General features: G+C 43.7%; 1 protein-coding gene across 3 annotated transcripts in view; it reads left to right on the forward strand.

Moving 5' to 3' along the window:
• Nucleotides 1-24,846, forward strand: part of cep131 (centrosomal protein 131) — a 32,424-nt gene that overhangs the window by 398 nt on the left and 7,180 nt on the right. The window contains exons 2-23 of one of the 3 annotated variants that reach the window (XM_049563244.1): nucleotides 2,464-2,660; nucleotides 2,842-2,936; nucleotides 7,123-7,234; nucleotides 7,460-7,587; nucleotides 7,969-8,073; nucleotides 9,130-9,309; nucleotides 9,413-9,530; nucleotides 9,652-9,771; nucleotides 10,910-11,102; nucleotides 11,237-11,331; nucleotides 11,437-11,565; nucleotides 11,667-11,859; nucleotides 12,637-12,734; nucleotides 13,954-14,133; nucleotides 14,290-14,481; nucleotides 14,780-14,917; nucleotides 15,614-15,739; nucleotides 15,840-15,956; nucleotides 16,255-16,284; nucleotides 18,932-19,034; nucleotides 19,935-20,136; nucleotides 22,370-22,477. In XM_049563244.1, the coding sequence (XP_049419201.1) occupies nucleotides 2,475-2,660; nucleotides 2,842-2,936; nucleotides 7,123-7,234; nucleotides 7,460-7,587; nucleotides 7,969-8,073; nucleotides 9,130-9,309; nucleotides 9,413-9,530; nucleotides 9,652-9,771; nucleotides 10,910-11,102; nucleotides 11,237-11,331; nucleotides 11,437-11,565; nucleotides 11,667-11,859; nucleotides 12,637-12,734; nucleotides 13,954-14,133; nucleotides 14,290-14,481; nucleotides 14,780-14,917; nucleotides 15,614-15,739; nucleotides 15,840-15,956; nucleotides 16,255-16,284; nucleotides 18,932-19,034; nucleotides 19,935-20,136; nucleotides 22,370-22,477 (2,948 nt within the window). In that variant the 5' untranslated portion in view covers nucleotides 2,464-2,474. The remainder of the gene's footprint in view (nucleotides 1-2,463; nucleotides 2,661-2,841; nucleotides 2,937-7,122; nucleotides 7,235-7,459; nucleotides 7,588-7,968; nucleotides 8,074-9,129; nucleotides 9,310-9,412; nucleotides 9,531-9,651; nucleotides 9,772-10,909; nucleotides 11,103-11,236; nucleotides 11,332-11,436; nucleotides 11,566-11,666; nucleotides 11,860-12,636; nucleotides 12,735-13,953; nucleotides 14,134-14,289; nucleotides 14,482-14,779; nucleotides 14,918-15,613; nucleotides 15,740-15,839; nucleotides 15,957-16,254; nucleotides 16,285-18,931; nucleotides 19,035-19,934; nucleotides 20,137-22,369; nucleotides 22,478-24,846) is intronic. The other 2 variants (XM_049563245.1, XM_049563246.1) reach the window with 2 other exon arrangements.

A 24,846-nucleotide genomic window follows, 5' to 3' on the forward strand; every position in this document is an offset into this window, starting at 1 on the left:
TGCAGATTTGCATCAGTTGGGGATAATCTGTCCCGGTCAACGTTAACTCTGCATGAACCGTTAGTAACGGTATAATGACTGTTAGCTTACCGTGCGGGTCGTGTAGTGTAGCAACAGCTAGCATGCAAGTATTACTGTGTGTGAACTAAAGTTAGGTGCAGACAACTGTGTTTTTACTCAAGCTAGTGCTGTGTAATGATATTTATCACACCTGTCATTCTTCAGTCTTGTTCCTGTGATGGGAGATGATAAGTTTAGCTAAGGGACTGTTCTGTATTTATCAGGGGAGCAGGGTGGCTGCGGTGTGACTGTTTCTTTTAATCTTGACCCTCCCCTGAGCTACAGATATTTTCCTTGAGCCTCCCTGAGTGACTGGCAGAAATCCATGACCCTCCTCCCTCCACCATAAATAACCATTTTCTAATATTCACACCAAATACAGGTATTGACCCTTGGCTTAGTCCCACCTGTCCAATCATTGTGCATCATCAGCCAGCTTTGAAGAGGGTCTAACAACTGCACAGCCGGGTCATTTCAGATTTTCTTCATTTCAGTGTTGGCTGGTGTTTTGAGATGAACGTGCCTGGGGCACATTGTGTATTAATCATAGTCCTGAGCTGGAGAGGAAGGACATAGACGTTCTTCCCTGTTGCAAAACTGAAATCAACCCCTAATAAATAAAGTGTTAGGGGCCGTACACATGCCCCATCTGCTGCTGCTGAATGCTACTCATGTACCTTTTCTGTGCCAGCTTTCAAGGGTGCAGCGCAGGTTGCATCTGAGGTTGCTAAGCAATCTCAACAAGCACCATATCATAGCCTATTTACCTGAGTGCAGAGCTGATCTTCTTCCAGCCGCCTTTGCACATACACCAATATGTACAGATGAAGGTAAGGATATCTCTCGGCTGTGAATGGTTGGTCCTCGTCACATAACGTGTGGTGCATGCTGCTGCGTTCCAGAAGTTGAGTTCAGTTTATCTCAGGGCGCAGCCATTGCACCCTGACAAATAGGCGCTTGAGAATGTGTGCACGCTGCAACGGCATTGCTGTGGCACTTGAGTGTGCCTGCTACAAGTCTACATTAAAAACAATGAATTCAAAGGTGCAACAAACACGGTATTTGTATGGCTCCTTTGCTAGCTCGCCACTAAAAGTGTAGCTTTTTGATTAAATACATGCTGCTTTGCTTTTTAATGATTACAACACTGAATAAAGGTCTAGCCTGCTGTACAGGAAGCAGGGAAACTTGGCTGATATTCAACCAGCCGTGTGTCATCGCAGTGTGTGCAGATGAATGGCGTTTGGCTTCCCCTGTGCCACCAGCGCCCAGACCTCTGTTGCTGGACCTCCACCGATGAATGACTGGGGAGCTCCAGGGGAAGCCAAACACCATTCATCTGCACACACTGTGATGCCACACAACTGGCTCAATATCAGCAAAGTTTCCCTTTATATTCATTGTCTTGTGTGGTGATCAGCAGTGATGTGGTGGTTCACTTTTACACTGTGATCTGTAGCCTATAGTTCGGCTTTAGCTTCTAACTATCTTTGTCTTTTTAACCTGTTGTTGCTGCTGAGTCAGTTTGACATCCTGGATATATCCTTCAAATACAGACTATAGACCCCTCTGTCTGCTTCTCTCTGGAATCACTCTTTTGTTTTTCCAAATAGTGATCATATTTCCTCAGGGAGTGCAGTTAGTTACCATGTGGGCTCCATGCTAGCTCTGACAGCTTGAGGGACCATCATAAAGATGCAGAGTGACAGTTAACACCAAAGCAAACAGCTTAACTCTTAAGCAAAATGCAAAACCTCCCTAGAAATTGCAGCATTACACAAGCTGTGCTTGTAAAGCTTTCTCAAATAAACTGTTCACAACAGTGGTAATATCAGTAACTTGGCACGCCGGAGGATGTTTGAGTTAAAAAACTTGAAAACAAATTTCAGTGTTTTCTGTCTGGTGCAAAGGGATTATTTTTAGCATTATTTTATAGGATTATCTTTTAGATTTAAGTAACAAACAGTCCCTAACAGAGCTAACACACACCTGCCACAGTGTAGCAGCAATGGTAATATGTTGTAAAGAGTAAGCATATGTTTGCGGAGAGCCACTCTGAAACATGTTAGCCTTGTAGCTTTAGCAGCATTACATTTTATTTATATTAACTGGCTTAGCTCGTGGCTAACATGATAAACATTTAGCTGTTAAGACACAGAACATGACCCACCAACTGTCAGTACTGTTAGTTACTCCTTCAAACTGTGACTTGAGCTCGTTCTCTGTCCCAGCTGTAGTAAAAATAGTGAGTGGTTTTGTTGTTGGTTTCCCTGGGAGACAAAACAATCAGGGGGAAAGTGGCTGTTACTTCCTCTGTTGTTATGGTTGCTCCCACAGTCCTCAGGCTAATAGCATGTGTATCCTATTGTGTCTTATATCCAAGCCTGTCTGACTATGTTTCAGGTTTTCAAAGGATGCATACAGCACGCAGCCCTTCATCCATCCCGACAGGTGTCTCAGGAGATGCCTTGGACCTCAGCTTGTCAGGCTCCCAGCTCTCTATGTCCAAAAGACCCAGCAGTGCGTCGCCGGGGAAGTACTTCTCTCGCTCTGTGTCGGTTTCTGTGGCGAGTGACAGCAGAGGAAAACGCAACACCCTGGTGAGTAACTGCCATATGTGTACTGGCAGCAGAGTGGAGCTGCTGGTTGTTTACTAGTTATAATCTAATCAAGATGCAGCAAAGAGCAAATTCAGGTCTTTTAGGTTGTTTCAGAGTCCTCTGACTGTGTGGTGTTTGCAAACAGATCTTATGATTCATTAACAAAGCTTTTAACCCACAGGGTGATGCCAGCTTTGGTAGCTCCCGCTCCATTAAGAACCTGAGGCGCTCCAACAGCACCACTCAGGTTAATCAGCAGGCCAACATCAGTTTAAGGTACAAACACACACATGCATACACACCTGCTGATTCAAAAACACTGGAACTATAAGGGGCCATACACATGCTGCATTCTTAACAGCCTGGGAAACACAAAGTAGGGTGCTGGGTGCTCTTCTGTGCCAACTTTCAAGAGCGCGGAGGCAGGCTGCTGCTTAGAGGCAGCCTACTCACCTGCCATCCTGAGAGCAGAGCTGATTTTCTTTCAGGCGCTGTTTTTTAAGTGTGTAGGCCTAAAGCTGAGGGAAGCCCTGCACAGCCATATTAACCACAAACTGGTATTTACGGAAGAAGGGAAAGGTATCTGTCAGCTGTGATTGGTTGTTCCTCATCACATGACATTGGGTGCGTGCTGCTGCAGAAGTTAAACTGTTTATCTCAGCACCTTGAAAAATAGGCGCTTAGAAACGCTTGGATGTCATTTGGGCGTCGCTCTGGCATTTTAGCGCACCTGCCGTTCATCTACAATGAAAACAGCCGATGGAAAACGTGTGTGTACAAACCCTTAGTAATTTTATTAGGTTATTTAACAGGGGCCGTGCACAACACAACTGTTGAGCCAAAGTTAGCAATATAGCTTACATCTGTGGTCCTCAGACAGATACCAGAATCTGAAATGCCCCCGATGCTGTCTGTAAAACCTGATTGGGGTGCTCAAGTACGCGAGTCTGTGAACTGATCCAGTATCATGTCATTTATTCATACATTTTAAAGTAGTTTTACACCTGAATAAAACAGCTTTTTTTTTCTGGAAATCATTTTCTCTTTGCTGCTTGAAAGGGATAGTGCACCCAAAATGAAAATTCAGCCATTATCTACTCACCCATATGCCGAGGGAGGCTCAGGTGAAGTTTTAGAGTCCTCACATCACTTGCAGAGATCCAAGGGGAGAGGAGGTAGCAACACAACTCCACCTAATGGAGGCTGACGGCGCCCCAGATTCAAACGTCCAAAAACACGTGAGCGCGGTGCCCAGAGAGGCAGTCAGAGCTACAGGCTACAATGAGGCTAAAAACAGAGTTCAAATGAGGTTTTTCCAAACAACTTTTTATGTCGGGGCTTCAGGACACTTGGATCACTACGGACGAGCAGTATGGAGATATTTTGTGGTTTCAATTATTTGTTTTCTCCAGAAGTGATGTGAGGACTCTAAAACTTTACCTGAGCCTCCCTCGGCATATGGGTGAGTAGATAATGGCTGCATTTTCATTTTTGGGTGCAGTATCCCTTTAAAGCCTGCACAGCAAGTTGAGCTGTATAGCCATTGGCATCTCCTCTTTTAGAGCAGAGATCTCCAGCAAATAGTGGAATATTAGTCAGTAGCAAAATGTTAGCACTGTGGCAATATTTTACACTGGATGAAACTTACATGGTATTGATTTGGTGCGACTTCTACAAAGCATTCCCACCTCTTGTTATTCTTTGCCAGACTTCTCCCCACTTTTTTGTCACTCTACCTCCTCCACATTTTTCAACATACAAACTCATTCAAACATCAAAATATTCAGCTCAGTTAGGACATGCATGCTTGTATTTTTTATGATTCATATCTTTCAAATATTCCGAAATATTCACCGTTTTCTTTAGCTTGACTCGTGTTTTAAGGGTTGTTGATAAAAAAATTGAAGCTCATAGAATACTACACATTTAAGTGGTGGTGGCACAAGACCATGAATTAATTTATACATTAGGCACATATCTGCAAGACAAAGCTGTCGAAGGTCGATAAGAATATTGAGAATATCTATGCTTGTAACACATTTACCTGCAGATCAGTGAGTCAGTATCACCTCTCATTTCTCTGGGCCAGTTTTCTTCATTCCTTATCACTGACATTGACACACTGAACTGCATATTGTACACTATGTGCTGATGGATGTGCTCTGCGAAGCACCAGGCAAAACTTGTTCTTCTCAGTTAGATCGCCAGATAAACTATGCAGTAACATACATGTGTCTGAAATATGAAGGACGTGTTTTTGGAAGTGAAAGAAAAGAATGTTTAGATAATGTGTGTCAGACAGTCGTGGAGCTCATGTTGCCAGCAGCTCAGCCCTCTTTGCTCTTTAAACCAGAGTGCCTCTCTTCAGCGAGCAACAGCTGGCAGCCCTGAAGCCTCAGCAGCTCGGACAATGGGAATTGTGGCGCGCCAGCTCCTGCATGATAAAGAGTGGAGGGAGGCTGTGCGGCTGTTGCTGGGGTCGCGGGGTGCAGGGACTTTCTTTGTCCCAGGTTAGAGGGGGAGGGCCTGGACCTCAGGGTCAGGTTACCCCCTCCACCAGGAGCCAGTGAAAGGAGAAGTGTGTGTGCACGCTCTGGTTCTATTGTTCGGCAGCTGCCGCCATCCCCCCCTCCTGAGGATGCAGCGCAGAGGGGCTTTAAATTTAAAGACATTCTAAATACCCCCTCCAAGTCTCTGAGTCTTTGAGGGCTGTCACTGGGTCACTCACCACCCCTCTCCCTCTGTGCACCACCCTCTTGTAAAGCAAAAAGTAGAGGAATGTGCTGCCTGAATTGTGTTGTCAGATTTCTTTTCACTGGGCCAGCTGGCTTCACCCCCACCCCCCCCCTCCGGAAGACACACGCTCACACACATGTTCATTTATATACTGACCCAGACAGAAACACCCTGCACAGCATAGGCAGGCTGCAGCACAGATACCAGAGGAGGCCGGGCCAGACACAAGGTCACCCTACATCTGTGCCTCATGATGGAGGTGCTGGTGTGTGAGGCTATTTGAAGCATGAATGACAGGCCGCCGGGATCAACATATGCATGCACACATTTACATGGAATCCATAACGGAGTTCCCCCAAGCAGACGGTCAGCTGCTACACACTGAATTCCAGTACGGGGGGGAGAAGAGAAGAGAAGGGGATGAGTCCCATTTCTGCAGCTGTCATTACAACATTTAATCACAAAAGCTGCCACTAATAGCCACGACCCGAGGTCCCTGCTTTAGTTGTGTATTGTGTCGTGCTAAGCTCTTGGTGTGTGGAAATTGAGCCCAGAATGTGTTTTCACCCACTTATTTTCTTGCCTTTTAAAAAAGTCCATTACAGGGTTTCTGCAGAACCTTAAAATGTCTTTATTCAGTTTCAGAAATATTGACCATAAAAGTAAAAAGTTTTAATTGATGCAAACATTTCATCTAATTTAATTTATCCACCCTTTAATTCTCTCTGTCAAAATGAGCGGAGATTGTCTACGTGAAATTCTACATTTCTGATCTTACAAATCTTTAAAACTACCACTGAATGTAACAGTGTCTTTGAAAGTGAACGTAATAGCCCACTCAGATTCTCAGATTCAGTCTAGTTTGGTGTTTCACCTTGCTATGTTCGCCTTTCTTTATGTTTGGCCTTTCTTCTTAAGCCTAGTTCACATTACATGATTTTCACCCTGATTTTGTGTCACGGAGACTGTCGTAATCTTTTGAGTGTTCATACCTGGCGATGTGTGTTTCTGTCAGAGTGAGTCTCACCAACTGCGTTCCGACCTGTGTGTGCACACCACAAGATTTCTTCACCGAGCCCTCGCAGACAGAGCCCCAGATAATGCGGTGACGTCACCAAACTTGGAGACGACACATCGTAAAGGCAGGGGCCGTGCACAACACAACTGCTGAGCCAAGGGTTGGCGCACGGATATTCTTTATTATCCAAACACAACACGCTCCCCGTGATCCTGTGGACGCTGCCATCGTTGTTGTTGCTTGCCGGCCGGCTTGTCAGTGTTGCCAGATCTTGGGAGAGAAACAAGCAATCATGGCTATGGAAGCAAGACCAAAAGAAGCGACTGCAGTCTGACCTACTATCATGTGTTTAAATAACTTATTACCTCTGCCCCATGGTGGCTCTCAAGATCTTCTGCGACATCAAAATTGCGGTGAAAATCATGTAATGTGAACTAGCTTTAGATGCCTGCAGCTTATGGTTTGGTTAAAAATCTTTAAAAAGTCAGAAAAAGCATTAAATCTAAGTGTCTGATACATGAAGACAAACTGAGTTCACAACACTCTGGTGGTGCCTGTCCATGCAAATCATTTGGGTTTTATTTTCACAGGTTTCTTAAATAACAGTCTGTAATTTCTGTTTCCATCTGTGATATTTGAGTAGAGCGCAGTATTGCTCTACATAAAATAATGAGCCTAACCTGTGTGTGGCTTGTGTGTGTTTCTCAGTCAGGACCAGAGTGAGGACTACCTGGCTCTGTTTGACAGCAGCTCAGATGGACGCAAGAAACTGGCCAGCCTCAGCAAAGCCTCACCGGACAGAACCACATGGAACATCCTGGTATTTCTCACCAAACACACTCTGACATTTGTCATCACATTTGACTTAATATACACTTTGATATACTGGACCATACCGGACCAATGTAGAGCAAAAAGCTTCATTCACATTATAAACAATTACAAAAATCCACCTCCAGCTGCTGAAATGCTCTCTGTGTGGTCGGGGCCTGAGGGTGTCAAATTTTACAGTAGCTGAGGATGTAACAAGTTTTTCTTCTTTCAGGACGATCAGCCCAGAGCGTTCCCCCCGCACTCCAGCTCCCGCAGCACCGGCAGCATGGACTCTCCCACCAGCCTGAAGAAAAGGGAGCCTGGCATCGCTCTGGCTGCCACCTTCACTGCCAACAACAGGTGGGCACCGTCTCTGACACACACACACACACACACACACACACACACAGACACACACAGCAGAGCAGGAACAAACCCCACTCCAGTCCGGTGACTACTTGCACTGCTGCATTCTATATTTCTAGCTGCTTCTCATATTTCATACCTGTTGATCATGGCAGCTGATACTGCCTACAGGAATTTCACCCACACACTGAGTTTTTCTTCCATGAAAATCTGTGTGGGCTGAGTTTGTAACATGGGAAGAATTTGTGTCAAAGCACGTACCGTAAACCTTAATGCCTTGAGGGAGGTGAAGTGAAAGAAGGTGGCATTGGCATTCATGATACGTGACACAAACTGTCTCCTGCAGAGTGTCACTGTACCTCTCTGTTTTTACAGGAGCAACAAGGGAGCTGTGGGGAACTCTGTCACCACCATCTTACACAACAACTATTCTGAGAAACCACTCACGCCCAAGAGCTCCAACCAGAGGCCGTCCTTCAAGTATGTCTGAATAGGTTTGAAGATGTTAATAGAGCTTATCCAATGTGTTTTGCTGATGAAGAAAAACATGTTTGATTCCAAATTATTGGAATTTTATTGACTGTAAAGTTTCAGGAAAATAGAAAATAAAGTGTCACCATCTTGGTTCAATGTTTGCAATTGAGTCAGAAACACACCATAGTACAACTCTGATTTTAAAAGGGATAGTTAACATCCTTTGTGGGGTTGTATGAGGTACTGATCCATAATCAGTGTATCACCTACAGTACATGTCAGTCGGCATACTCAGTTTGGAGAAGCAGCCTGGAGTACTGGAGTAACTGCCTATGGACGGGGGCAGCAGCAAAACATGCTTTAGCCACCTATGTAAATCAGTATCAGTCTAAGTGTACGCCATATTTAGAATATTTTTACAGCTTTACCTTGCTGTCAGACAGTGATGTCCAACTAGCCTCTTCAAAGCCAGACGACATTGACAAAAACAGTAATTTTAGCTTGCTGAACACACGAGTTGCTGGTCTACTGCTGCCTCGATCATGTTTGTGCTTCTGTGTGACTTTGGTGTTTCAAGGTTTAGCTCAGATTCACCAAAGTCACACAACAACATAAACTAACTAATCAAGTCAGCAGTAGACCAGCAGCTCCTGTGTTCAGCTAGCTAAAAGTACTGTTTTTGTCAGTGGAGTCTGGCAGCCTTGACGAGAGCATAGACAGGGAACTGAAGCTGTTAACAGATTCCCTGTTGATAAGGGTTGTCTGACACAAAGGTAAAGCAGTGAAAATATTCTCAATATAGCGCACACTTAAACTGATACTGATTTCTTTAGGTGGCTAAAATACATTCTACTGCTGCCCCCGTCCATCACAGTAAACTGCTTAGCTTCTGTGTCGGTACTCCTGTCTGCTTCTCCAAACTGGGGGCGTGCCGACCATGATCTACTGTAGGTAATACACTGACTAGCACCTCATATAAACCCACTAAAAAAATTCCAAATTATCCCTCGTTTTGAACTTGTATTAAGTTTTTCAGAATTTCCAATCATATTTTTCCCTCAGTAACATCCTGAAGGCCACAGCGAACGACGAGGTGTCACAAGACAACAGCTCCCTGACAAAGTCCCAGAAGAATTTCTCCTCATCTCCCTCCACCTCAAACAACAAATCTCCGGTGTCGGTGCAGCGTGGCAGCCCCGTCCTGCCCCGCAGGAGGGAAGTCACAGAGGAGGAGGCAGAGAGGTCAGACCCACTACACTGCTTCCACTGTGTTTCTACTGTGTGTTTACTGTTCTGTTCATGTTAATGTTCTGTGACTCACAGCTGCTCCTTTGTGGATTTCAAGGTTTATTCAGCAGGTGAACCAGGCAGCAGTCACCATCCAGCGCTGGTACAGACGCCACACCAAGAGACGACACACTAACCAGGCGGCGCTCAAACGCATCCTCGCCAGTAAAAGAAAGGTATCCATCTGTCCCCAGGCTGCCTTACTCCTCAGCTTTTATTCTCGGTGGTACAAACTGGTTTTATCGCTCGCTCTCTTTCCATGACTGCATTAACACTATCGATGTCTTTCCTTTTTAGGAGTGGGAGGAGAGAACAGAGGAGGACAGTCGCCTGGAGCAGCAGCAGCAGAAAAAGGATGAAGACAGGAGACGGATCCGTGAAGAGAAAGCTCGTCTGGCTCGCCTGGCTGCCATCCAGGTGCTCACCTCTGATTTACCTGCAGCAGTTTTAGTATTCTATTTCCATGAATTTGAAAGACTTGTGAGTGAGGTTACTAAGCATTCTGTAAAATATGTAATCCGTCCTGTGATTGGAAACTAAAAGACGTGTTCCATATTGAACTGATACAGAGCGCAGTTTGTTCCTTATATTTAAGAATCAGTAAATGCAAACAGAGCTTAAAATTAGCACCATCCATCAGCAGGGTTGGATACTGAACTCTGTACTTTTAAGGGTACAGACTGAATTTCATTGGTACTGATTCATGTAAAATCCATTGGTGCCAGTATCTGAAAGCGCATTTGGGTGAGAACGGTGGGCTTAGATAAGAGGCAGAAATAACGCGAAGTGCCCCGAAGGCTAGAAGCCAGACACAGAGCTTTGAGGGCTGCAGTGGAGCTCTGTGGAGTAGCTGGCCAGGGAGCTCTGCTCCATTGGTTGCTCTGTTGGTCGCTCTGTACTGAGCTTGACTTGGCACCCTGAGTGCAAAGCTGTCAATATTAGGGTTGGATACTGATCGTAGTACTCTAAAGGGTACTGGCCTTGACTCGGCACCCCGTCTGCAAAGCTCTGGTCGAGGAAATATTAGAGGTTAAACTTAAATTAAGGGCAATAGAAGGAAACCCTCCTCATCTGTCATCCCTCAGCCAGCAAGCTGCTGCATGTTCACTACTGAAACAAAGAAAGAGCTTCTCACTGGTCGTGAGTCACTGGCATACCGTAACGACGCTGTCACTCATTAGTGACAAGTGACAGCGTTACTACAATTCACCTCCCAGAGGCATGAGATTAAAAATGGCCACCTACGAGATTAGTCCACGGCCAAAAAGAGGAGGAGATTACAGAAATGCAGAAGGGAATCTGAAAATGACTGCCAATGGTTGGGATGCTCCCTTCAGCTCAGAAGCATCTTTTGTGTCCAAGTGGAAATTCTCTCATGTGACACAGTGACCTACAGTTGGAACCAAATCTACTGTATTAGATCATGTACTTGAAACTATGATGTCTCCAAGTTATACTTTGATTCAAAGATTTGAATCAAGCCTCTCTGTGGATGCTCTCCTGGCATCATGATGGTTTACATTGTTCTGTGTCTCCCTCTGGTGGCGTGTTGCAGGAGCTGCAGCAGAAGAGAGCCCAGCGGGTTGCAGAGGTGCAGCATGCAGCTGAGGTGGAGCTGGAAAACCTGAGGCAGACAGGTCCAGCTGGACGCAAGAAGCCGCCCAAGATTTCTCCCACCAACAAAAGTCCAGCGTCACCGAGCAACAACAGCCCAATGTCACCCACAGACGTCAAAGCTAAGAACACAGGTGATTATGCTCAGAGACTAAGAGCACTCGTACCACCCAGTTCAAGATAACATCTTTAAATCCTCTTATGGTGGCGGAGAACTGGTACTTTGAATCATGCAGTAAGAGTTCTGATTCATTATTTGTTTCCACAGACTCCAATTTGAATGTTGCAGCTGACTTAAGTGAGCTGAGCTTCAGAGCCATTTCCCCGGCTTTGTCCAATCACAGAGGCTCTCAGTGCTCACAGGTAAATAACTCTGTACCTTCACAGCTCAGATCTCCTTTTCCTGCATCCTCTGTCTCTCCCTCTCTCTTGATGTATGAACAAATCCTCTCTGTATCTGCCTCGTAGGATCAGGACGACAGAGCAGAGGCAGACATTTGTGTGGAGCAGCAGCATCAGCAGAACGACAGGAAATACATTCGTAAAGAGAAAGCTCGTCTGGCCCGCCTCGCTGCCTCCCAGGTCAACACACCTGAGGTACGGACTTTGTTGTAAACTCTAGTTCAGAGTCAAAGTAATCCAGTCCCATCACACTGAGTCTTGATTGACTAATGTCTCCCTCTGGTGGTGTGTTGCAGGAGCTGCAGCAGAAGAGAGCCCACTGGGTTGCAGAGGCTCAGCATGTAGCCGAGGTGGAGCTGGAGAGCTTGAGGCAGACAGGTGTCGTTGGACGCAAGAAGCCGCCCAGGATTTCTCTCACCAACAAAAGTCCAGCATCACCGAGCAACAACAGCCCGATGTCACCCACAGATGTGAAAGCTAAGAACACAGGTCTGTGTGTCTCTGTAGCAGTTTGAGCCTCACTGAACACTAAAACATCTTCATGTCCAGTTAAAGGAAGAGTTCACCCACAGAGGGATCATTTGTCTGTTAATTACTCACCCTGTGTTACGCTGAATTTATAAAGAACCCTTGTTTTTCTCACTTTCAGTGGTGAACAGTGAATCAAAAACAGAGAAAAGTCTTGACCAATTGAAGTAAATGGGCTCCGCACTTAACAACAGCAAAACTATAACAAAACATCTGTTTGCAAACTCTCACACAACTTGTGCAAAATCCAGGTCTCATTTAATTAGTTATATGCTCAGAACTTCCCAAACAAATTTGTTAAACCCTTGCGTTTGAACTCTGCATGTGCATTTCTTTGAGCAGAATTTAAAAGCACACACCTGCCCAGGTGGCTACTCATAGAGTATGAGACTGTTACTGTAGAAGTGTTTTAAATAGTCATGTTGTAGTGAAGTTATGTGTTTGGGAAGTCCTGAGAATACATCTGGATAAATGAGACTTGGTTTAGATGTTTTGATAAAGGTTTGCTGTTCAACGTGGACCCCTATCGCTTTAATTTATCAAGAATTTTCTCAATTTTTTGATTCTTTATTCACCATGGAGGCATGCGAGGAAATTCAAAGTAACACTGGGTGTGTAATTGATAAATTAAGGATCATGTCATGAGTGAAGTCCTTTAACGTCACTAAAATGTGGCCTTTTAACATGGAAAATAATAAAGAGCAGTATAATAATTGTCCTGATTAAATGTTTTCACAGACTCTAACCTGAACGTTGTGGCTGAGTTCAGTGAACTCTCCAGCTTCAGAGCTGTTTCTCCAGCTTTGTCCAATTGCAGAGGGTCCCAGTGTTCACAGGTAAATTAAAAAAATGTCTGCATTTTAATCTGCAGGGTCGATTAACATTTTGAAAGTAAGGCTAATTTTAGTGAGGGAACAAAAGGTACGGCCATTTTCACAGCGGTCCTTTGACCTCTCACCTTAAGATATCTAAATGAAAATAGGTTCTGTTTGTATCTCTGAGTCTACCCTTTACAGACACGCTCACTTTATGATAGTTACATGCCGTTTTTCTCATGCAGTACAAATGTGTTATCTCCGTCTATTGTATTTGAATATTTCTGCACACTGAGGTCTCTAAACAATGTTGAAATTGCATAAATCAGGTATGACCAGGAAGCTGAGACTCTTGTGATTTCAATTACCATGATTTTATTAATGTGTGATGATGTGAGCCCCGATAGTAGCCATTTTATTGTAGTGAGACCATTTTTTGAAACTTGACCTCACTGTATAAATTGACCTATATTGACCTCTAGGATTATCACAGCCTCATGAAACTTTACAAACACAAACTAGCGACTGCGAGCATTTAGAAGGTGTATAGCTTTTATAGATTTACTGACAATAAGGGAGCTTGTCAGCTGTTTCCAGAAGAGAAGCGCTCACCATACAGTCAACAAAAAACCCCAGTTCTTACAGAAATGTCCAAATGGCAGAAGTTTTTGATTCCAAATCACAGCATGGATTTTTATGTGGTGTTCCTCAAGGTCTTGGTGCCCTAACGTGGTATTCTGGAGAGATTTCTAACCATTTTTATAATTTCTCAAACGGTCCTAAATGGTTAAATTTATCCCCAGATCTGTGTAACAAATGGTGTCTGCCCAAAAATTACTGCAACACCTTATGAGACATAAGTGCTCGTGGGAATGACCATCACATACTTCCAACATAATGTTCTAAGCCTCTGTATACTCCTTACTTTACTGACCAGAACACAATATTTATTACAGATTTATGACCAGAAAAACTTGACGCATAGTGCTGAGCTGCATCTCAAGTTAATGTTCAGGTTCCAGCTTTCAGATGATGCAAACCACTTCTCGGTGGCAAACACTACAGACCTGCTTTCTCTACCTAAAGACCCCCCAAAAAAAGATTAAAATGGGTCTGTGGTAGGGAGGTTGGGAGTTGAAGAGATTAATGACCCCTATTATTGATCAGTAATCCATCATCATCAGTGTAAAATGTTAAAGCAGTTCCCATTGTAAGCATGTGTGCTCTCTCTGTGCTCCAGGAGATCCTGCAGAGGTCTGTAAGCGTGGAGGACCAGCGGCAGGGAGCTCTGTCCAGCAGGGCTCAGTCTAAAACCACCCTGAACGAGCTGCTGGACACCCTGAAGCTGTTAGAGGAGGAGCCAGAGAGACTGTCAGAGCCAAAGTGCTACAGCAAAGAGAAATACGCCTGGATAGACGAGGTGAGACCTCCTGATGTGGCGTATTCATCACCTGAAGTATTAAGTTCCCAGATATGTAGAGCTGAGAGCAGAGTGACTTCTTTTGTTTTCTTTGTCCAGATGTTAGTTTAATGATGTCATGACTGTAACCTGCGTCTCTACTGTGTGTCATTAAAGGACGGAGACTCCAACTCTCTGACCACAGACAACCTGGAGCGTCACGGCCAGCTGAGTCACCATCCTGCGCTGCCAGACGGGGGCGCCCTGCTCTCTGAGGCCAAGCTGCAGAGCATCATGAGCTTCCTGGACGAGATGGAGAAGTCTGAACAGGAGAGACCGCGCTCGGTCACTTCAGGGTCGCACAGAGAGGTCAGCAGAATGACAGCGCCACAACACTGTCATGTTTAAAAAGCTCCAATACTTACACTTATTGTTTTAATTCTTTGTCTGTTTTTATGACCAGTTTCAGGTTCCAGTCCAAAACCATCTGTCTTAATATTTGAATCAGATCGAGAGTAAATGTTGTGATTGTGTGTTTGAATATAAATTGGGTGCAGATGTTTTGTGAGTCACCAAATCTGTCAGATCTGTCGGATTTCAACAGAATGTAAAATAAAAACACTGAACACATGCTGACTGATTGTTGAATGAATCCTGTGTGTTTCAGGCTGTGCTGTCAGAGGAGGAGCTGGCTGGCGTCGAGCAGGCGTCTGCCACTGCCGCCGAGGTCACCGGCTCCATGATGAGAATCAAGCTAGAGCTGGAGGAGAAGAAACGCACAGTCAACATGCTGCAGGCTGCACTGGTTGGTTCTCTGTTTAGAATAAGGCTTTCACTGTGGTTCCTGTCAGAAGATCAGAAGTACAGAGAGTTGTTGACTAGAGATGATACACCATCTCATGGTGGTCACTTCCTGTGAACCAGCAGCTTTTTATCTTTGGTCTTTATCTTTAGCTAGCTTCTCTAAAATGGACAGTTAAGAGAATGAATAAAGAAAGAAAACCAAACACAAGATGAGAATATGGAAAACACAAGCACATAATCCAAATAGATTTAACCCAGTCGTAACAAATATGCACAAAGAGATGTGGCCAAAAGTAACGGACAACGTCAATTCAAGACATCTTGCTGTGAAACAAACCGTAGATGAAGTATTGAAGAAATGTAAAAATACTAATGTAACAGTAAGAAAGGAAACTGATTTAGTTTCAATAAAACAATACAGCCACAGTTAATATGAGTTATGGTAGAGGGAAATGGTTGCTAAGGAGCTTCTGGTGACACATAAGGGAATACTTAAGTACTTCAGTAGCTAAGGGCAAACACTTAGAGATCAAAGGGTTTTCCTTTACACCATCTTAAGGAAATCCTCATGGTGATTTTATGCAACTCTTTTTTTTCCCAAGGCTTCCTCAGATGAAAGTTACAGGCAACCTTAGCCTGTTAAATGCAACCAGACCCAGGTGTGTTTACCCTCTGTATCTCCTCTCCTGTGTTCCAGGCCCAGCAGAGGGAGCTCACAGTGAGACATGTGAAGGAGACGGAGAAGGAGCTGAGCAGAAACTTCCAGCTCCAGAAGGAACAATATGAAGCCACCATCCAGAGACACCTCACATTCATTGATCAGGTAGGGGGACATGCACGCTCTAATCTCAGCTGCATCACACTTCTCTGACATGTTTCTGTCTCCCCTCGAGGTTTTTTAAACGTGTTGTGTCTCTCTCCAGCTGATCAATGATAAAAAAGCTCTGAGTGAGCGCTGTGAAGGAGTGGTGGGAGAGCTGAAGCAGGTGGACCAAAAGTACACCAAGAAGATCGCACACATGCAGGAGCAGCATGAAATGGTGAGAGCATGTTCCCTCCAGCTGAAAAACTGGAGTCACAGTAATAATCTCATGTTCCTGTAAAGATTTAAGAGTTTGCATGTGCACTTCTGAGTTCTCACTGCAAATAACTTCTGCTCCTCTGCTTCTGCTTTGCATCTCGTGTGGCCACGTTGTGTAACTTGCTGTCTTGCGGTGCAGCTTTGGTTTAACTGTCTTTTTTCTGTTCTGCCCTCTCTTCCTCTTCTACTTCCTCCTCTTCTTCTTCACTGTCCGTCTCTGTCCTTGTCTGTGTATCTGTTTTTTCCCTGGCTTTTAGGTGTGGCAAATTCTGGGTCCCTTGTGCGAGGTAACTTTTTTTTCTCTGCTAACCTGGTCATCCTCATCACGATCACCTCTCTCATGCTCTCATTCCCGTTTCCTTTCATTTGTCTGTCCCTCACCACTTCTGTTGGACAGTCTGTCTGCATGTGAGTCTCCTCAGTCTTTTCTCATTTATCTCTAGATTTAGATTTAAAACTCCATTTGTTATATGTTAGCAGGTTAAAGGGTAAGTTTGATGTTTTTCACCGTGGACCCCTTTTCCCATGTTTTTGTGTCACTGCAGCCAGCAGCTTGGGGCATGTTCGCACCATAATTTACATCCACTGTAAGTGTTCGTTTTTGTCACTGACAGGCTCAGATTGTATGACAACATTATGGAAATGATCCCTACAGAGATAGAGTCAGATCCTTTTTGTTTAACCAGAAACAGCCCTGAAATCACCATCACCAAACCCACCAGACTCCATTTAAACAGACAGTAATTTTATCTTTGTAGAACACACGTCATTCAAAGTCGACAGAAACAAAATAAAACTCACAGAAACCATCTTGGGTCGTCATTCAACTGTTCCAACAATCACCAGCTCTTGGTTTGGTTGCAATAAACCCTTGATTCACTGATTTAGATGTGAAAACATGCTGTCTCTATACACGCTAAAATGACTGTTTATCTAAATGGAGTCTGGTGGGTTTGGTGATGGTGATTTCAAGGCTGTTTCTGGTTAAACAAAAAAAGGATCTTACTCAAAAAGATCTCTGTAGGGATCCGTTCCATCATGTTGTCAGACAAAAACTGAGCCTGTCAGTGACAAGATCCTGTTTTTAAACAGAAACGGCCCCAAAATCGCTGTAATGGCAAACCCACCAGACAACATTAAAGTAAACAGTAATATAGATGCAGCATATTTTCACATCTTAATCAGTGAATTTAAGATTTATGGCAGTTAGGGCTGCACCAATTTATCTGTTGATTATTTTCTCAATTAATCAATGAGTCTATAAAATGTCATAAAATGATGATTAATGTCAGTCTATCAGTGTTTCCCAAAGCCCAAGATGGCGTCCTCAGATGTCTTGTTTTGTCCACAACCCAGAGATATTAGGTTAGGTTTTTATTGTCCCCAAGGGGAAATTCTTTTCCACAGCACTGTACTTGTTGGACTCAGCATGAAAAACAATGACACACAGACACTGGCACCATCAGAACACGTCACACTGGCGAGCAGCACACAAAAAGCAACGACATATATACAGCATATAAACATGACAATCAACGGGGCCTGTTGTTCAGAGCAGCTATGGCTGCGGGAATCAGGCTTTTCCTAAAGCGAGCCCTTCTGCACCTCAGCGTTTTATACCTGCGTCCTGAGGGCAGCAGGGCAAGATGTTCATTTAGTGGGTGTGTGGAGTCCTGTTCTATTGAGGTTGCGATACGTGTGATGGCCCTGTTATTAAGTTCAGTGAGGTTGGGTGTGGGAAGACCGATGATTTTTGCGGCAGTGCCAGTTATGCGTGTGAGTTTAGTCCGGTTTTTGACAGAGAGCATGGTATAGAAACAGGTAGAACAGTACAGTAGGATGGACTGAATAATGCTTTGGTACATTAACAGCAGGAGATGTGGAGCAACATAGAGTCCTTTTAAGCTTACGGATAACTGATAGTTTTTGGTGACTACGTTTCTGGATGTCTGTGATGTGCTGGTCGAAGGTGAGTTTGTTGTCCAGTGTTATTCCGAGGTATTATTCATTTTACTGTTGTAGAAGAGGAAAAAAAACAGAAAATATTCACATTTGAGAATCAGAGAAGTTTGACCTATTTTCCTTCAAAAATTCCTCAAACCGAGTAATCGCTTATAACATTTGCTGGCCAATTAATTAAATTAATTTAATAGCTGACAACTATCGATTGATTGTTGCAGCTCTAATTTTAACCAGACCAGAGTGAATTATGTTGATAAAATGACTATTTATTTAAATAAAGTCAGGTGGTTTTGGCAAAAGTGATTTCAGGGCTGTTTCTGGTTAAACAAAAAGGAACTAGAAACACTTGGGTAAAGATCACATATATTTTCACATCTAACTGGGTTTGTTGGGTTTTTTCAGTGGAAAAATGAACCAAGACAGTTTCTGTGAGCTTTATTTTGTGCCTGTCGACTTTGACTGAAGTGTGTTTTACAATGCTAAAATCACTGTTTATTTAAATGGAGTCTGGTGGGTTTGACAGTAATGATTTGGGGGCTGTTTCTGGTGAAACAAAAAAGGATCTTACTCTTAAAATAAGATCTATCTCTGTCGGGATCCCTTTCATAATGATGTCGGACACTTATATCACTTATATTAACAATTTGCATGATTGTCAGTGTCAAAAATAAACACTGTTAGTGGACGTACATTGACAGTACGAACATGCTCAGAGTGGTTCCATTGCAGCCTGTTTTGTTTGACACCAACATGGGGAAACACGATACTTTTAAAAATACCAAACTCATCCTTTAATCTTTTTGCCCAGAATTTGTCTGAACTCTTCTTTTATCATCTTTGTGTTGTTTTATAATTTACTGTTTGATCTCCTAACATGCATTCCCCTTGAATTTGTCTCCGTAGTCATCACTGTGTTTAAAACTGAACAAATACCTCCTTTGAGTACTATAACTGACCTTCCTCCTTCTGCAGGAAATCAAGAAGTTAAAAGAGCTAATGAGCGCCACAGAGAAGATCCGCCGGGAGAAATGGATTGATGAGAAAACCAAGAAGATCAAAGAGATCACAGTCAAAGGTACTGTAGACAGAGACTGAGCTCAGAGTGGAAATCTGAGAGTTAAACAGCTTTACTAAAGATCCATTAGGATCAGGGCTTAAATGTGTTTCATGTAATGCTCTGTTTTTTTTATTTGGGGAAACTTTTACTGGCTGCACTTATCAATTGCACTTTTATTTTCATGAGAATCCTCCACTGTGCAGGTGTCATGCATCATTTAGCAGCTTCATACTGGCTCTGTAAAGTCTCTGACCTCCTGCCATCAAACTCAAACATGCTGCTTTGTGCCTGTTGTTTCTGTTTCTTCCTCTGTGGTGGTCGTGGCGAGATGGTAACCCTAGATTTGTGAAACTCAACTCAACCGCCTCAGTATATTCTTGTCTCTCTGGTCAGTCGTGTAATACTGTGGTGAAGGTCTGGTTAGTGTTAGGCACAAGAGGCACTTATGTTTATTACTATACTGATGCTCCAGTGTCTTGTGGCATATACATCCCTTTTATTATGTGCAGGTATTGTGGGCTTATGGGAATGATGTGGGGCTGAGCTCTATGTCAGGATTTCTTTGTTTGAGAGCTTCATCAGTGGCCCTCAGGCTCATCGTTACCTCAGTCAGTGATAGACTGTGACTTAAAAGACGTTTATTAATATGAACATATTTGAGATTATTACTTTAAGAGCAGCATCGACAAAGAGGGAAAGTTTTGCTTCCAGGAATGTACAGTCTTCTTCCACTATTTCCTGCCTGTGATCCCATGAAGAGTCTCTCGATCAAGTGTTCATACAGTTACACAGTTGTTTGTACTTCTTTACTAAGTGACTGCTCAGCAACTTTAATCCAGCGTGCTGTAAACATGCTGCAGGCTCTGAGCAGCCGCACAACACGTGATGAACTGGATTCTGCTCCTCCTCCGCCCGCAGGTCTGGAGCCAGAGATCCAGAAGCTGATTTCTAAACACAAACAGGAGCTGAAGAAGCTGCGGACGCTCCACGAGGCGGAGCTGCTGCAGGCAGACGAGCGGGCGGCCCAGCGCTACGTCCGCCAGTGTGAGGAGCTGCGGCAGCAGCTGGAGAGGGAGAAGGATGAGCAGTGTCAGAAGGAGAGGGAACTCGCCAAACAGAGGTATGCATGTGACATCATCAGGACTCGTACTGAGGAGCACTGCATACAAGATATGTAAATAAAACAGAGTAGATGGAAACTGGCTCTAAGATAAAACCTTAAAAAGTAACTCTAGTATTTTCCAAAATTTTTTGTGTCTGAAGCCTGATTCACGCAGGAAAAACGTTTGTTCAACCAACGATAACCCTTCTGTTTTCATTCCTTTAAGGGTCATTCTGACTGATAATAATATAAAGGCTGTGATAGCATGTAACCACAATATTTTCTGGGATGGTTATCATATCATACACCCCTAACTGTCACGTCATCCATGTCATCATCAAGATTTCACTCCTCTGATGGATTCGGTGAATGTGTCTCCGTGCCGTGTAGCAAGAAGAGCCTCCTGCACCCAAAACGCTGTTAAAACAACTAAGGGTTTCTTTCTAACTAAGGGTTTATTTCACATTACATGTAACTTTTATTTTGTTTATATCAACCTTGAATGAAGTGTGTTTTACAATGATAAGATTACAGTTTATTTAAATGGAGTCTGGTGGGTTTTGCAGGGGTGATTTTCGGGGCTGTTTCTGGTTAAACGAAAAGGATCTTACTCTTTAACACAGAGCTCTATCTCTGTAGGGATCCTTTCATACTGTTGTCAGACACTTAGGGGGCGATCACACAGAAATGAGACGCTAGAAACGTGGAGGCTTCAAAGAAGCTTGAAACACTGGAAGCGCTTATTCAATGTGCGCTAGACAAAAAAAAAAAAAAAACAGCAAGGAGGTGCCTGTGCAGCGGGGGTGTGTGCGCAACACACACACCTCCTGTCATTTCCCTTTGTCTCTCCTTGAATATAGTGTTTCCCTCAAAGACAGTAGAGACCGTACTAGCTTACATGAAACTATCACGAGCTATCAAATCAAATCCAACTTTGTTTATAGCACTTTTCATACTTAAAAATGCAGCACAAAAACTGTGAACTACGAAATAAGGTCACCAGCCCTCTCACATATCCCACTGTCTGAAAGTGAACTAGCTGCTACGACGATATCGTCGTCGACAATTACATTGTACTCACCAGACAAATTTGTTGCGCTGCTCGCACAGCTCCATGCGTGTCCCCTCCTGTGTTTGTTCGAGTACTGAGGTGTGCGTGTGTTGTATAATCCTTCAAAATCAAATATTGTCAGGATAAATTTCTCATCTTCGGATTGCATTGCGTTGTGCGTCGCTTGTAACTGCTGTAAACTGCCATAAACTGCCGTAACTGACCAAACTGCCATAACTGCCACAACAAAACAGGAAGGAGGATTTGATTGGCTGCCTGGGCCAATGACGACAATGACGAATGGTGCTACTGGCGTCTGACACTCAAAAAGTTGAAAATATTTTAACTTTTCAGCGTCTACGTCCGTCTAAAAAGAAGCATCTACAAAAACGCATGTCTAAAAAGACGCTTGAACACCGGTCAGACGCGCCGTATCATAGGAAAACAATGGTTTTACTTGTGTTGTGTTTCTAGCGTCTCATTTCTGTGTGATCGCTCCCTAAGAATAACAATCTGAGCCTGTCAGTGACAAAAAAAACACTTTATCTGGACATAAATTAACAGTGTGAATGTGCTCTGAGTGGCCTGTTGCAGCCTGTTTCACTGCTGCCAGCTGCAGCGCTCTCTCTCAGTACTGGACTGTTTTAAAATATTGTTCTGCCTATTAGTCACTCACACACAAAAACATGGGAAAATAGGGTCCAGGTTGAATAACAGTGAATTTACCCTTTAAAAACATCCAGCCTTGTATTCAGTTAATAAAGAAAATACTTCAAGCAGGAAGCAGCGTCACAGTAAACATCTTACAAACCAAACAGCCTGCGTGAAGCTTGGTGCATTCAAACCTGAGAGATACAGTTTATTCAACATGCTCTTCAAGACTATTTTTGGAGGCAGTGAAATCATGCTGACTGTACCGCCAGGCAGGAGACACACAGAGAGAAAAGAGGCTTTGATTTCACTCTGTGTCACATGAGGGATGATCCAGGTCTAGTTTGAGGAGCACACAGAGTTAATCAGTATCTGAAGAAGGGCTGTCAGCAGAGGTTTGGTTAGTTAGTCACATGTGTGTGCGCTCTGCCAGTGTGTAATGATTAGACATGTTAATTTTAGCAGCCTGTGAACAGCCACATTCAGGTGTGTGTGTGTGTGTGTGTGTGTGTGTGTGTGTGTGTGTGTGTGTGTGTGTGTGTGTGTTAGGTATGAGAAGCAGCTTCAGGAGGAGGAGCTGTCCCTGCAGCAGCAGAGGAGGCGTCTCTACAAGGAGGTTGCTGATGAGAAAGAGCGTCTGGCTCAGCTGGCTGCAAGGTGAGGTCAAAGGTCACCTGTCTGCTTCTTTCCACTGTGAAAATCCAAAGTCATACACCAGAGCTGTTTTTCTCTCAAGAGACATGCCCAGAATGTTCCAGTAGTTTTGTCGTCATCATGGAAAATCAAGGAAGATCTTCAGGGTGTGTTACAGTTCGGCTCCAGTGTAGTTTGGTAACACTGTAGAGGAGGAACTTTGGGAACTGATTGTACTGCAGCTCTCGGGTCAGAGACTCTGTAGAAATTCTGATCAGGAGAGTTTGTGCTTGAAAATCCCCCTCAAATCCTGCCGGGAATAAAAAACACATGTCGCCATTCTAAATGATCCTCCTGAAGACACGCTGTTACAGCTGCTCAGCAGTTAAACAAGTGACCTTTGGAAGACGACTGAAATCAGCTCCATTAAACGCCATTAAAATTATCTAAAAGAAACAGCGTTATGCAGAGTGAAATGAAATGAGATGCCACGACGTTGTGAATTTTCTGTATACAAATGGATGCATACTGTTTATTGGAACACAGTGCAGTTTACATTCATAGTTAAACCCTAATAAGAGAGAAGACTGAATGTATCTCGCACGTGGAACATTGTTGTTGGGCTTTGTAGTCGACATCATGATTTTCTAAGTCCTCCATTTTCACCATCAAACTCTCAACTAGCCACTCCTCGGTTAACTGCAGAGAGTACTGTCGTTAGCTCGGCTTGGATAGATTGTATTGGCTGTATCACCGTATCGAGTTTTGATGCAAAGTCTTCCTTCAGTTCTTTCTTTAAATTGTAAATTGCACTCAGAATTTTCTCTGAGGGTTCATCAGTGTCTGGTCAGTTTGCCCCTCATGTGCCATGTTGAAAGTTAGTTGTTGTGCAAGAGGTGGCAATTCTCCTCCAGTTAAAGTTTCAGTTTCCTTTTTAGTTGCTTTCTTTCAGCGTTTTGACTGATTAAATTGCATTTTCTTTTACCTCCCTGTTTTCACAGAGATTATTACAATATTAGAGCAGAGAGACGTCTAAACTACGTCTAATCAGCATGGCGCCATGACCGGGAGTCCAATGACTGGATCTTAAGTTCCAGCATGTTGTGATACCAGAAATTTAGTAGTCCAGATACTAAAAAAAAAAAACCCAATAAATCACATGTACTGAAACATATAGTCCTTTATTAAGACATTTAAAATTGAATTTAAATTTTATTATTAATCTCTGCTGATCTGCTTCGTACACAAAGCACTAGTCTGTGTGGGTTCATGAGATTTTGTGGGTGAGGAAACATATTAATATACAGCCTACAGCATGTGAACATATCGTAAACATCAGGGCCCAGACGCAGCAAACCGACATCAAAAAACTAGCAGTGACAAAAGCCAGCTGTTGCGACACCTCACATTGCCTGTGTTTCAGCCAAAAAGTTGCACATGAACACACCACAAGACTACAGTCAATGGCCAGAAATAACTCTCCACACCAGCTGATGGTGACAGTCTGTCTTCATCTTTCAAAAAGGGAAGCCGGAACATTGTCTTGACGCTAGTTAGCCAGTTAGCACTTTAACAACACAACCACATGTTAAACAAGCAGAGCATATTTACTGTGCGGCAGTGAACAATAACACAAACCATCAGGAAATGTTTCTGGTAAAGAGCTCAGTGGATAAAAATCTTATATTGTTTTGTCGTTTGTTGAGCTTGAACAAGAGCGGACAGGGGCCAACTGTGTGGAGACACACTGCCAAAACTAGGCAGACAGATACTCACTGGAGGCCCGACGTTGACAAACAGCTGATCGTCAGCTTGGTGGTCAGGTGCTGGTTGGTGTGTTAGGACACGAAAATGTGACACTTGGTCTCTGTGGCAGGCTATTTGTCCCGTCCCTCCTCCACTGAGATTGGACAGCTAGGTAAGACATGACATCAGCGACGCAGGGTGTTACCCAAAGTTAAACATTTTCGACTCTCTGTGACGCTCAGCGCCCTGTCACGCTGCTGGTGTTGGTAACACAGTGTAAATATGTTGGGCACCCACTGCAACAAGTAAACTAACTACACTGATCTCAGGAAAACACCTTCCATGTGTTCTTCTTCTGTGCTGGAAGGCGTTCTCCTTCCTTTAACACCTGCAGGCGTATACGCTGCCCCGCCAGGTCCAGAAGAACCGCATCCTCAGTACCTACAGTGCTGAAGAAAAACAAGTACTGACACGTTTTCAGAACTTTGCCAACTACTTGGTACCAAAGTATCAGTTCTCATGACGTGCCTGCTGTGTAGGGTCCCTTTCCAGTTGTAGCTTTGCGTTGCCCAAACCCTCCTGAGTGAATCGAGTGTTTTTACAGATGGTGTATATTAGTGATGATTGTGGTTCTCCTTCTCAAGGCT

Source organism: Epinephelus fuscoguttatus, linkage group LG20, assembly GCF_011397635.1.
Source record: "Epinephelus fuscoguttatus linkage group LG20, E.fuscoguttatus.final_Chr_v1".
NCBI lineage: Eukaryota > Metazoa > Chordata > Actinopteri > Perciformes > Serranidae > Epinephelus > Epinephelus fuscoguttatus.